Genomic DNA, 13,618 nt, shown 5'->3' on the forward strand with positions numbered 1-13,618 from the left:
ATGCAATCCAGTGTTGATGTGTGGTTGGTACTTCTGAGCATAAATGTCTTCAAATAAGACAATTTTCATCCATGAAAAGTACAATTAATAAAAATAAATGAAAATCGTTTTATTGAGTTCAACATCATCAACACTGCACACATTGTGTTAGAAGTTTTCAGCATGACAGTAATATATGAATTCTTCATATTTTCCATGAAATTCTTTCTGTTGTATATTAGTAGTATATTATTTTTCAATACATTCCACATCAAATCAAATCAAATCAGATTTATTTGTATAGCACCAAATCATAACAAAATTACATCAAGGCACTTTACATATAGAGCACGTCTAGACCAAACTCTTTATAAATTTATTTAAAGAGACCCAACAGATCCCCCGATGAGCAGGAAAAACTTCCTTTAAGAGGCAGAAACCTCAAGCAGAACCAGGCTGGGGGGGCGGCCATCTGCCTCGACTGGTTGGGTTGAGAGTGGGAGAGAGAGAGAGAGAGAGAGAGAGGCATTGCAGGGGGGGTGTAGGCAGGAACATGTTGCTGCATGAAGTTCATGGAGTTGAGCTGTAGTACAGAATTCATGAAATATGGGACCAGCAGGTGTTGCAGGAACATGGGATGGTGATGAGTCACCACCTGCAGGATGAGGACAGGGAGAGAGAGGAGAGGAACTGGGAGAGACAGAGACTTTGGCAGAACATGGTTAGTAAATGCAGTATAAATGCTTAGAACTGGGTGAAACTGTTTTTTTTAAGAAGGATGGTTCTTATCAGCGCATGCAAGGAGGAAGGGAGAGAGAAAGAGGGAGAGGGGGAGAGAGAGAGAGAGAGAGGGAGAGAGAGAGAGAGAGAGAAGCTCAGTCTTTCCCCCAGCAGCCTCGGCCTACAGCAGCATACCTAAAGAGTAGAGGACTTTAATAATTTTCAACACCAGGCTTAAAACTTTCCTGTATGACAGAGCTGATAGTTAAAAAGTTAAAGCGTCCGCCCCCCGGACCGATGCTGGGAGTTGGTTCCATAGAAGATGAGCCTGATAACTGAACCATCTGCCTCCAGATTTACTCTTGGAGACTCTAGGAACCACAAGGAAACCTCCATCTAGAGAGCGGAGTGGCCTGCTAGGACAGTAAGGAACTATGAGCTCTCTGAGATATGATGGAGTTTGGCCATTAAGAGCTTTATATGTTAAAAGAAGGATTTTGAATTCTACTCTAAATTTTACTGGCAGCCAATGAAGAGCAGCTAACAGGAGAGATGTGATCTCTTTTCCTAGTTCCTGTTAATATTCGTGCAGCAGCGTTCTGAATTAACTGAAGGCGTTTCAGAGATTTGTTTGGACATCCAGATAGTAATGAGTTACAGTAGTCCAGCCTAGAAGTTACAAATGCATGGACTACTTTTTCTGCATCATCCTGAGAAAGGATGTTTCTGATTTTCCTAATGTTTCTCAGGTGGAAGAAAGCTGCCCGACTAACTTGTTTTATGTGAGGGACAAAGGACATGTCCTGGTCAAAAATTACTCCAACGTTTCTTACAGTGGAGCTGGAAGCCAAAGTGATGCCGTCCAAACTGATGAGATGATTAGATAGTATTTTTCTGAGGTGCTTAGGACCTGTTCTGTTTTGTCAGAGTTGAGAAGTAAAACATTTTCAGTCATCCAGACTTTTATGTCTTCAAGACATGCCTGCAGTCTGACTATCTGAGTGACTTCATGGCTTCATTGATAGGTACAGCTGAGTATCGTCTGCGTAGCAGTGGAAGTTGATGCTGTGTTTCCTGATAATGTTGCCTAGAGGAAGCAGATAAAGCGTAAAGAGGATTGGTCCAAGTACCGAACCCTGCGGGACTCCATGACTGACTACAGTACATGAGGAGGAGCTGTTGTTTACATGAACAAACTGATGTCTATCTGATAAGTAGGATTTGAACCACTTTAGTGCAGTTCCTTTAATTCCAATTTCATGTTCCAGTCTCTGTAGTAAAATATTATGATCTATGGTGTCGAATGCAGCACTAAGATCTAGAAGGAGAAGTATGGAGGCTGATCCATTGTCTGAGGCCATTAGAATGTCATTGGAGACTTTAACCAGCGCTGTTTCTGTGCTATGATGGGCTCTAAATCCTGACTGAAACTCTTCAAACAAACTGTTCCCATCCAGATGCTCGTGTAGTTGTTTTGCTACAGCTTTCTCAATGATTTTAGAAATAAATGGAAGGTTCGATATGGGTCTATAGTTTGCCAAAACATCTGGATCAAGATTAGGCTTTTTAAGCTGGGGTTTGATGACCGCAGTCTTAAGTGCCTGAGGTACATAACCCAGAAAAAAAGTCAGATTAACCAAAGCTAGAATGAACGGCTCAATTACATAAAAGATCTCTTTAAAGAGGCTAGTTGGTACTGGGTCTAATAGACAGGTTGACGGTCTGGATGATGAAACTATAGAAGCTAGCTCTGAGAGATTTAGAGGTGAGAATGATTCCAGATGTAAAAGAGGCGTCGCAGCTGATTCAGCAGTTGCTGTATTCAGTAGGAGATTTTTATCTAACGTAGGCAAGAGCTGATAAATTCTTTCTCTGATCGTGAGAATTTTGTCTGAAAAAAAACTAATAAAATCATTACTGCTTAGAGCTAAGGGGATCACTGGTTCAACTGAGCTATGGCTCTCTGTCAGCCTGGCTACAGTGCTGAAGAGAAACCTGGGGTTGTTCTTGTTTTCTTCTATGAGTGCTGAGTAATATGAACTTCTAGCACTGCGGAGAGCTTTTTTATGTTTTTAGGCTCTGTGAGACTCTTCTGACTTACTGGAACGCCAGTTTCTTTCTAATTTCCTTGATGTCTGCTTTAAGGCACAGATTTGGTAACTATACCAGGGAGCCATCCTCCTCAGATTGAATACTTTCTTTTTGAGAGGGGCGGCATTATCAAGATTTGAACACAGTGTGGCCATAGTGCTAGTCACAAGGTCATCAACCTGCGTATGGGAGAAATCCTCATTTGAATTTAGATATGGCATTGTTCCTGGTCTGCAGGGGTCAGGACCGACCAAAACTGGTCCAAGGAAGGAACAGTACTGAACCACAGACTCTATGAACACATGAACACAATCTCTGTGGTTCCATTTACTGGGAAATATTGACTGGTCACAACTTTAATTAGCTCAACACAACACAGCATTTTGTCACAAAAATATTAACTTTGTTGGTCTGTAAGTTCTGACCTGAAACCGCTGAGACCACATGATCTGACTGAGACAAAGAAAGACAGAAACAATAGAAATAACTCAGAAAAATATAAGAGTTGAGTCCATCTTGTTGGAGCTTCACTTTACCATCAGATTCCACAAATTCAACACTCTTGATTGAAGCCGTCATAACAGTGTGTCAGTCAGTAACACTGTCAGTAACACAGGAGTCCCTGTTGGAGTCAGTCAGCTCATTTCCATAGAGACACTTTGCATCAGCAGCACCATGCTCCAGTGCTCTGGGAGACTTTATAGTCCTGACAGTTGAAGACTGGAGGACTGACAGCTTTTCCTTCATCACAACACAACACACATGAAAAACATGACTCTGATCTCCGTCCTCATCTGGACTCTCCTCTGCTGCTGCTTCACAGGTAAAGTCCAGAGAATCAAACTCCTCTATGAACATCCGTCCCTCTGAAATGAAGCCCACAAAACCAGGTTTCTGTCTCTGTGTCCTCAGAGTCCAGAGGACAGGTCACAGTGACTCAGCCTGGAGCACTGAGCTCTGCTGTGGGAGGCTCCGCCAGGATCACCTGTAGGACCAGTCAGGATGTTCATGTTTACAACAACTACCACCTTTTAGCCTGGTACCAACAGAGAGATGGAGAAAAACCTAAACTCCTTATTTACTATGCTTCCACTCGAGTATCAGGGATTCCAGAACGTTTTACAGGAAGTGGATCAAACTCTGACTTCACTCTGACCATCAGTGGAGTCCAGACTGAAGATGCAGCATTTTATTACTGTCAGAGTCAACACAGCATCAACAGTCAGTGGGTGTTCACACAGTGAAAAAGCGTCGTACAAAAACCTCAGTCAGCTGAAGAGGAACTGATCTGAACCAACAGCTGCTCTGAAACACAAACACTAGAGGTCTGACTGTGACATATTCTCATGTTGAAAAGTCTGCTGTGTTAGAGAAACTATTTATTTAATTTACTATGAAAGTATGAAAAGAGTATGAAAGATTTCCTCATTTCAAAATTCACAGAGCAACGAAATAAAAAACTCTGACTTGACATCAAAAGTTATTATACTTCTCATAGTTTTAATCTTTATATATAATAAAAACATTTAATGAACACAAAGAAAGCCGCACAAATGATGAACACAACTTCTGCACTCATATTCATGTTACAAAATCACCATCAAACACAGTCAACATCCCTGAGAGCTAATCCAGAACTGACACGAGTCACTGTGAGTTTCATGGACCGGCTGTTTCTATTCAGACGTCAGCAGTCGGACAGCAGACATTTAACGCTTTCACAAGAAAACACACTGAAGACAAACTGCTGATCAGAGCGTCTTTATTGTCATGAAATATGGAACACGTCAGCGTTACGAGAAGCAAAAAGCTCAATGAAAAGATATAAAAGCAAAGTTAAAGAGAAACAGAGACAGAGAGTTCCAAAGTGAGAGCAGAGTTACTGGATGTCTCTGTATGCTGATGATACCACACTTTATATATCTGATCCAGAGATGAGGCAGATTTCAATCCTTCAACATGAAACAATCAAATCTGACTCAATCGTTTCATCTACAGGGTTCATTTAGGAGAAGAGATGAATCAGGTTTTATTTCAGGTCACTCAGAAAGTTTGACCATCTGTTGATGTTCGAAAAACTCCAGATGGACACAGAATTTATTTGATGAACAGATCTTTATTTTCTGAAATAGTGACATTACAAATGTTACAGAAAACTACAAAACATATCTGAGAGAAAGACAGAAAATGAGAAAGAGACGAAGATGGCGTTACATGGAGCAGAATGAAACCAGCAGCAGAGACCAGCTCGGTTGGATCCAGACTAGGAACACTGGCCTTTACTCAGAGTCTCTGAGACCGCAGCCTGGGAGCCCTGGGTGGCCTCGCAGGTCACAGAGTCCAGGCTGGTCCACTGGTCTTTAGTGAGACTCAGGGTGCTGGTCCAGCTGTAGAGGCCGTCCTTCCCCAGCACCGCCCGGCTCTGGTCCCCGCTGCTGCTGCTGATGCTGCCGCCCCGCCCCACCTTCCAGGACAGGGTCCAGCCTGAGGGGAAGCCCTTGTCGGCCAGGCACATGAGCGTGGCCTTCCCGTTGTCTTTTTCCAGCTCCTTCCTGGAGGGGGGCAGCACCCTCAGGGTGGGACGGGTGTCACCTAGAAGACACCAATCAGATTAGAGGACGGGGAGCGGACAGCTGTCAATCAAACAGCAGACACTTGGACACCTTGACTGTGTGAGAGCTGATTTAGTCCCTGAAGGAGTTTCTGTCAGATGGTTTTTCTGCTCCACCGGTCACTGACTCACACATTGTTTCACTTCCCTTTAAGAAGCCTCTCATGCACATCAACACAGAGACAATCATCAGACAGTTTGAGCTGAAATATATCAAAGTACACTGGAAACACAAAAGATGATTTTACATTTCAACAGCTGCATTTTACCCTCGTCTATATCGCACTATTTCATGGAGACTTTTCTAAAAGACAAAAACTGTTTTTTTAGGAATCTCTTCAAAGTCCTGGTTGGTTTATGATGAAACACATTTAGGGATAAAACTATTAAAGCACAACAGTTAATCAGATCTACTGTGAAAAGCTCCAATATCACATAAAAACAGACGGCTGAATTTAAAAGTCAGACATAAACAAAGAGAAGCCAGCGACTTCAGAAAAGTTCAGTCACACTGTTCAGAATTTAGAGAAACACAAGAAACTTGTGCAACAAAAAAATGGACCAGACTCAGTGATCACCTTCCTAGCAACAAACTTTCACACTGCTCTATGTTCCCTACAGATAATATCCAACTAGGCCAGTGAGCGGTGATAGCTATCATGTCTTTGGGGTCATCAGGTGGGAACCTCCTTTCACCGGTGTTTCGTCTAGTTAGGCCCACAACACCTCCAGAAGGCTAGACCGTGAACACTGGCGTCCCAGAGTCACCCCCTAATGCCAGCCATCACCACTCCTCACACTCCTCACACTCATCATACAAAGACAACCATCTCAAACAGCACGACTATCACCTACTCTGACCTCTCACCAACTGCACCAGTAAAAGCGGGGTGGGGATACAGACCCTGGTTTGGGTAGGGGGGGAGAAAGTATAGAGGGTGCAGGAGGTGGAGGCAATACAAGCTACGCTAGCAGATTCAGCAACTAACCTCATCTAAACAATCCTATATTCAAGTAAAATCAGCACACCTACACAGGCCAACTCACCTGGACTAACCGCAAGGTGGCAAAGAGGCTCAAACAGGCCACACCCCCACTTAAATACACCTCCCCTTCCTGGATTTCTTCCTCTGCTTCTCCCTAGAGTCTGTCTATCTTAAGAGCTCCCCCTGCTGGGCCCCCAGCTACTATTACCTCTTCTAACCCAAATCCACTGACTGGATCTGACTGCCTCATCTGACATTTCCTTCACTATTTTCCTCACCCTCTGGCCACTTCCTCCTAACTCCCTCAACAAAGCAACAGCAGATCTTGCTACAAACCGTCTACATCCTACTTCCACTGGACAAATCCAAACCTTCCATCCTCGCTGCTCAGCATCCTTACCTAAATCTGCATACCTGAGCTTTTTCCTTTCATATGCTTCCTCTACTAAATCCTCCCACGGCACAGTCAGCTCTATGAAATATACTTTCTTTCTACTCCTAGACCACAAAACTATATCAGGCCTTAGCTTTGTGCAGGCTATTTCCTGGGGAACAACAAGCTTTCCTCCTAAATCTACCTGCATCTCCCAGTCACTAGTATCCTCTAAACTGCCTTGCTTCCTTATTACCTTATTAACTTTCCCTCCTTCCTGCACAAACTGTATTGCAACTCTCTCTGTCTTAGACCCTCCTAAAACTGCCTGCCTCTGTATATCTTCAAACCTGCAGCTAAACTTTTTAACACCTGGTTATGTCGCCACGTATATCGGCCTTGTGAGAGACTAACCTCACAACCTGACAAGATGTGTTTTAAGGTTGCAGTACCTGAACACAACGAACATACCGGGTCTCCATTTACCCAGAGTTTTAGGTTCTGGGGAGTTGGCAAAACATCATATGTTGCCCCTATCAAAAATCAAATCCTTTTTCTTCTCTACACCTTCCCAATTCAACCACTGTCCCTGCTTAGCCTGAGCCACTGCCCTCGCACCTCTTAATATTTCCTCCTGTCTACGAACCTGCTCCACAACTAGCTTCCTCTTCTCTTTGGGACCTGCTCTACTCCACACCGGTTTGCCTGGGCCAAGCCCCAGGCCTCCCCGGCCTATCTGTACATTACCCACAATCTCGGTATGCCTAAGAGCTGCTTCTGCTTCCTGCACTGCCATTCTTGGATTCCATTTTCTCCCCTTGGTTGGGTTTGGAACCACCTTAGTAACCACCACATCTTTACTCCCAGATAACAGGAGCTCTGTCCTAACCTTAGTACATTTGAACTCCTCCACTAAACTAGATACTGGGAGCTGAAGTATGCCTTTCCCATACAGTGCCACAGTGCTTAAACATCTCGGAACCCCGAGCCACTTCCTAACGTAAAAGCTTACTAGTCTTTCCATTTTCTCTGCAACAGATATTGGAATCTCATATACTGACAGTGGCCACATCAATCTAGGAAACAACCCAAACTGCAAACACCACAACTTCAACTTTCCTGGAAGTCCTGGTTTATCTATTCTATCCAGTCCCTCAGCAACATCCTTCCTAAACTGCACTACCTGTTCTCTGTCATTCAAATCTGCCTTGTACCACCTACCTAAACTCTTTACTGGTTTTTCCCTAATTATTGGAATTGCTTCTTCATCTATTACAAACTTTTGATCACTTAATCTTCCTCTACTTATTGAAATACTTCTAGACTTACTAGGCTTGATTCTCATACTAGCCCACTTTAAGTTTTTATTAAGTCTCTCCAGTATTCTTTTCATACATGGCACCGTTGTAGTTATCGACGTCATGTCGTCCATATATGCCCTAATTGGTGTAAGGTGCAGTCCATCCTGCCGCCTCTCTCCACCTACAACCCACCTAGAGGCTCTAATAATTATCTCCATTGCCATTGTGAATGCTAATGTAGAAATCGTACACCCTGCCATAATACCTATTTCTAACTTCTGCCAACCTGTTGTAAAGCCTGCCGTACTTAAACATAGTCTGATATCTTGGAAATAGCTTCTTACTAAATTGACAACTACTCCTGGTACTCTAAAATAATCAAACGCCTCCCAAATAAGGCTATGTGGCACTGACCCAAATGCATTTGCTAAGTCCAAGAATATCACATGCAAATCTCTTTTCTCTCTCTTGGCTGCCTGAATCTGATGCCAAATCATGCTAGTGTGCTCTAAACACCCTGCGAAACCTGGTATTCCTGCCTTCTGTACTGAAGTATCAATTAAGCTATTCCTTTCTAAATAACTAGCTAGTCTCTGTGCAACTACACTAAAGAAAATCTTCCCCTCTACATTCAGGAGAGAGATCATACAAAACTGACTCAGCTCTGAGGACTCCTTCTTCTGAGGAATAAGAACACCTCCTGCCCTACGCCATGCTCTGGGAATAAACTGTTTCTTCCAAACTATTCTTAACTGCCTCCACAAAAACTTTAGGATATCAGGTGCGCTTTTATAGGCCCGGTAGGGGACTCCATTTGGCCCTGGGGCCGAAGAAGCCTTCGCACGCCTAACTACCTCCTCTACCTCCTTCCACCTAGGTGGTCTAACATCCATTTCTTGATCTATCTCCCCTAATGGTGGCATGTCAGGTGGAAGTCCTACTTCTCTATTCTGCTCAGAATCTGAATATGTATTTCTCAGGTACTCTTCTACTTCTATCTTTGTCGCTTTAAGCTGCCCTCCCTTTTCCTGGTTAAACAATCCTTTAACAAACTTGAACGGGTCCCTGTAAAATGCTGTTCTTACATATTCTTTCTTTTTTCTCTTTTTCCTAAGATTTTCAGCCCTTCTAAGCACAGCTAGCCTACTTCTCAACCCCTCTTGCAACACATTAATTCCCTCTCTCTCTTCCTCTGTAGCTCTTTTCCATTGCTTTCTTAATTGTCTTCTTTCTTTAATTAATTTCTCAATTTCTCTTTGCCGTCTAGACTTAGCTACCTGTACTCTTTCACCCCTCTTTCTATCTTGCACCCCAAAACTTTCGACACCGTAAGAGTAAATTATGTCTCCCATTTTTTCTAATCCATCACTTGCGTCTCCTCCTAGTCTACTCAGAATTATTGACAAGTCCCTGTTGACTATCTCCCATTCCTTACTACTATTTGCCCGTGGCCATCTAACTCTAGCTTTCTGCTCCATATTTCTCTCTCTAACTGGCCTATTCACCTCAATGTCAGCTGCATCCCTTCTTCTAATCTCCTCTTCCACCTCTGTGGCTGTGTTGTTGATATCCTTCGAACTGTGGTTTTCTACCTGTGGCTGGATTTCATCCGACTTACTCAATTGACTTCTTAAAGAGTTCTGATCGATGCGGCCACACTGCCCTTCCTTTCCCACACATCTCATCCTTCCTTGATGTACTCTAAGGCCTCTGACTGATGTTATTTTCTGCCAACCACAAGGACAAACCTGGAGCATCTTTCCCTCTAATCTACCTTCTTTATTCCCTATGCCCTTCAAACTATTCTGCCCACTTCTAGTTCTAGAGAACTTTAACTGAACAGCACAAAAGTTTCAGATGGAAAGATGTTGCTGATTGTTGCTGTTTAATCTTTGCTGCTGCTCAGATTGTTCACATTTCACTAATTAACCGCAACAAGAAAAGAAAAGTTCAGAGAATCTGCTTCAAGTTCAGCTTCAGGGTCAAAGAGGAGAAACCAAGAAGAAAATAGAGATTTGAAAGAGTTTTAGATCAGACAAAGGGAAATTTATATCCTCTACAGATGTTCAGACACAGAAAAGGAGACCTGAACACACAAAACATTATTAATATTGAAGCAGAAACTTACTTCCAAATTCCAGTCTGGTTCCTCCACCAAAAGTCAACCACAGTGATACAAACTCATTGAGCCGTCGTACAAAAACCTCTGACTGTACAGAGACACGGCTCTCTGAGTCTGAAACAAACAAACTCAACTAAATTCACCTCCAATATTTTGGCTGCCTGCCTGAGAAAGACTGAAATTCAATATGACACATTTCTGTTTCTTTACATCGGAAAGACTTTTGTAGAATTTATAATATGTGATAGAATTGGAAACAGTAACAGACCAAAAGTTGGATATCACCACAGTAGACACATCCAGTATCCTGAACAAAGAAATGCTCATAAATGATAGAAAAGACTTTTGCTGTAAAGAATAGAACATTTTTCTGATGTGAATGACTGAATGTCACCAGAACGTAAAGATCCTAAAACAAACAGTAAATCTGTCTAAAAAGGACGACAGAATATGTTGAAGTGTGCATTAAATGAAAGCTTTCAAATCTTTAATGTCAGCATAAACAAACACAAACACTCTGATCAAACTAGATTATATTGAGGGGAATCATGTTGATGTCATCATAAAACAGGCTGAAACATTTCAAACCTTCTGTGTCCTCCACAACAATCAGCCATGACATCATGACCTCCTGACCCCACATGGATGGAGGACCTAAAGTTTCCCAGCAGGACATTGTCCAAAGCATCACACTGTCTGCACCAGCTGGTCTTCTTCCCACAATGCATCTTGGTGTGATGTCTTCCTCAGGTAGTGCTGCACACACACACACACACACACACACACACACACACACACACACACACACACACACACACACACACAACTGACCATCCGGATGATGTCAAAGAAAACCTGATCCATCAGACCGAACCACCTTGTTCCATGGCCCCGTGGTCCGGTTCTGATGCTCATACGTCCATTGTAGGAGGTTCTGGTGGTGGACTGGGGTCAGCATGGACACCCTGACCAGTCTGCAGCTCCACCACAAACTGTGATGGTCTGTGTGTTCCCACAGCTTTCTGTCAGAACCAGCATGAACTTCTTCAACAGGTCTTCTGTTGGATCAGACCACACGGTCCATCAATGGGTCCTGATCCAGGACCATGTGGTTCAGTGGTTTTCCTTTCCTGGAACACCTTGGTAGGTCCTGGCTGCTGCAGAGAGGAACCTCCCACAGAGCTGCAGGTTGGTTCTCATCAAAGTCTCTCAAGTTACTGAAAGAAAAATAAATAAATCAATAAAAATGAATAATAAATAATAATTATAATTAAATAAAAATAATTAAATAAACAAATCATATTTTTTTTCACAAAACTTCTTAAAAATAAGAACCAACAAATTGTGATGATCAGATTGATCCAAGTCCCTGTTGGAGTCAGTCAGCTCATTTCCATAGAGACACTTTGCATCAGCAGCACCATGCTCCAGTGCTCTGGGAGACTTTATAGTCCTGACAGTTGAAGACTGGAGGACTGACAGCTTTTCCTTCATCACAACACAACACACATGAAAAACATGACTCTGATCTCCGTCCTCATCTGGACTCTCCTCTGCTGCTGCTTCACAGGTAAAGTCCAGAGAATCAAACTCCTCTATGAACATCCGTCCCTCTGAAATGAAGCCCACAAAACCAGGTTTCTGTCTCTGTGTCCTCAGAGTCCAGAGGACAGGTCACAGTGACTCAGTCGCCTGGAGCACTGAGCTCTGCTGTGGGAGGCTCCGCCAGGATCACCTGTAGGACCAGTCAGGATGTTTATGTTTACAACAACAAGTACCACCGTTTAGCCTGGTACCAACAGAGAGATGGAGAAAAACCTAAACTCCTTATTTACTTTGCTTCCACTCGAGTATCAGGGATTCCAGAACGTTTTACAGGAAGTGGATCAAACTCTGACTTCACTCTGACCATCAGTGGAGTCCAGACTGAAGATGCAGCAGTTTATTACTGTCAGAGTTTTCACAGCATCAACAGTCAGTATGTGTTCACACAGTGAAAAAGCGTCGTACAAAAACCTCCCTCAGTCAGACTGAACAGAAACTGAACTGACTGCTGCAGCTGGAAGATACTGCAGAGACTGATACAGTTCACTGAGGACACACACACACACACACACACACACACACACACACACACACTGACTGATCAGAGTTGAACTATTAAATCCTAAAATATAGATGAATATGTTTTGTCAGATGTGGAAGTTTCCACTCTGAATGAAATCAGCAGTTTCTTGTGATAGCTGCTGATGTTCACACACTCAGACACCTTTTAGTATCAATCACAGTAAAATCTGCCCGTATGCTGACGACATCATATGATACATCACAGAAATGTTCAACTCACAGTGAGTGAGTCCATCATCCAATCAGACATGGAAAACTTTGTTTCAGCCAAAACATCAGTCACCTCAACCTGAGACTGTTTGATTACCTGGAAACACTTTGTCATTTATTCAACGGTTCATTAACAAGGTCACTTCACATTCACAAGCACAGAGGTCGATGAACCAAATTCTATTAAAGAGGCAGACTTTTTTAAATATCTTTTTTTTTATTATTCTATCCTGTTTCCTTGCTTCTCCTTTTGACATCAATATTTTAAGCAGTGAAAAACATAAATTCACGACTCTCCCCACTAACAGAACGGCCTCACATTGCTCCATGGGCAGTGACCAGTTCTGTAAAATATCATCATGGAATGTCCGAGGCCTGGCAGATTGGTCAAATCAAAATAAGTTATGACTAGGCTTAAACAGCTGGTACCTAACATTGTGTTTCTTCAGGAGCCGCATTTGACTTCAGGTGAGGTTATCAGGTTCAGAAGAAGATGGCAGGGACAGATATTTACTGCTAATTACTCATCCCATGTTAGGGGTGTGGTCATACTAAGTCCATCCCCTTTCAAAAAAATACCACCACTTTGGACCCCGGGGGAAGAGTTATCATTCTACAAGGTCATTTATTTGGCCAACAACTTAATTTAGTTCATGTCTACAGCTAGAATACAGACGATCCACAATTTTATAACGACATGTTTCAAACACTTTCATCATTAAGAGGGAAATAATTATGGTGGGGACTGTAACTGCACATTGAACCTCAATATTGATCAGAATGGTAATCAATACTCTTCCCACAATCAATCTAGGAAAGTAATCCTATACTTTTTGGATGAGTTGGGCCTGTGTGATGTCTGGAGGGAGTTGAACCCAGATAAGAGAGAAGTCTCCTGCTATTCAACAACACATTAAGCATATTCACGACTACTTTTTTGATTTCTAGGACTTCACTTTTTTATGTTGAGAAATGTTATTACAATAGCATAATAATTTCTGAAAGTGCCACAGTGTCTATAGAATATAATCCTTCCAAAGAATTCCACGGACCTCCCAGATGGAGATTTGATACCAAGGACCCAGAGTTCATCCGCTT

The 13,618-nt window shown here is 42.7% G+C and overlaps 2 gene segments (V, D, J or C); both read right to left on the bottom strand.

The window, feature by feature from the left end:
• LOC115051211 (Ig kappa chain V-III region MOPC 63-like) overlaps nucleotides 1–13,618 on the bottom strand; it is a 172,782-nt gene that overhangs the window by 53,934 nt on the left and 105,230 nt on the right.
• Nucleotides 4,804–6,461, bottom strand: LOC115051240 (Ig kappa-b4 chain C region-like). The segment is given in 2 exon segments: nucleotides 4,804–5,382; nucleotides 6,449–6,461. A coding segment is annotated over 1 exon segment (252 nt).

The sequence above is a fragment of the Echeneis naucrates genome, chromosome 11, assembly GCF_900963305.1.
Source record: "Echeneis naucrates chromosome 11, fEcheNa1.1, whole genome shotgun sequence".
In the NCBI taxonomy this organism is placed as follows: Eukaryota; Metazoa; Chordata; class Actinopteri; order Carangiformes; family Echeneidae; genus Echeneis; species Echeneis naucrates.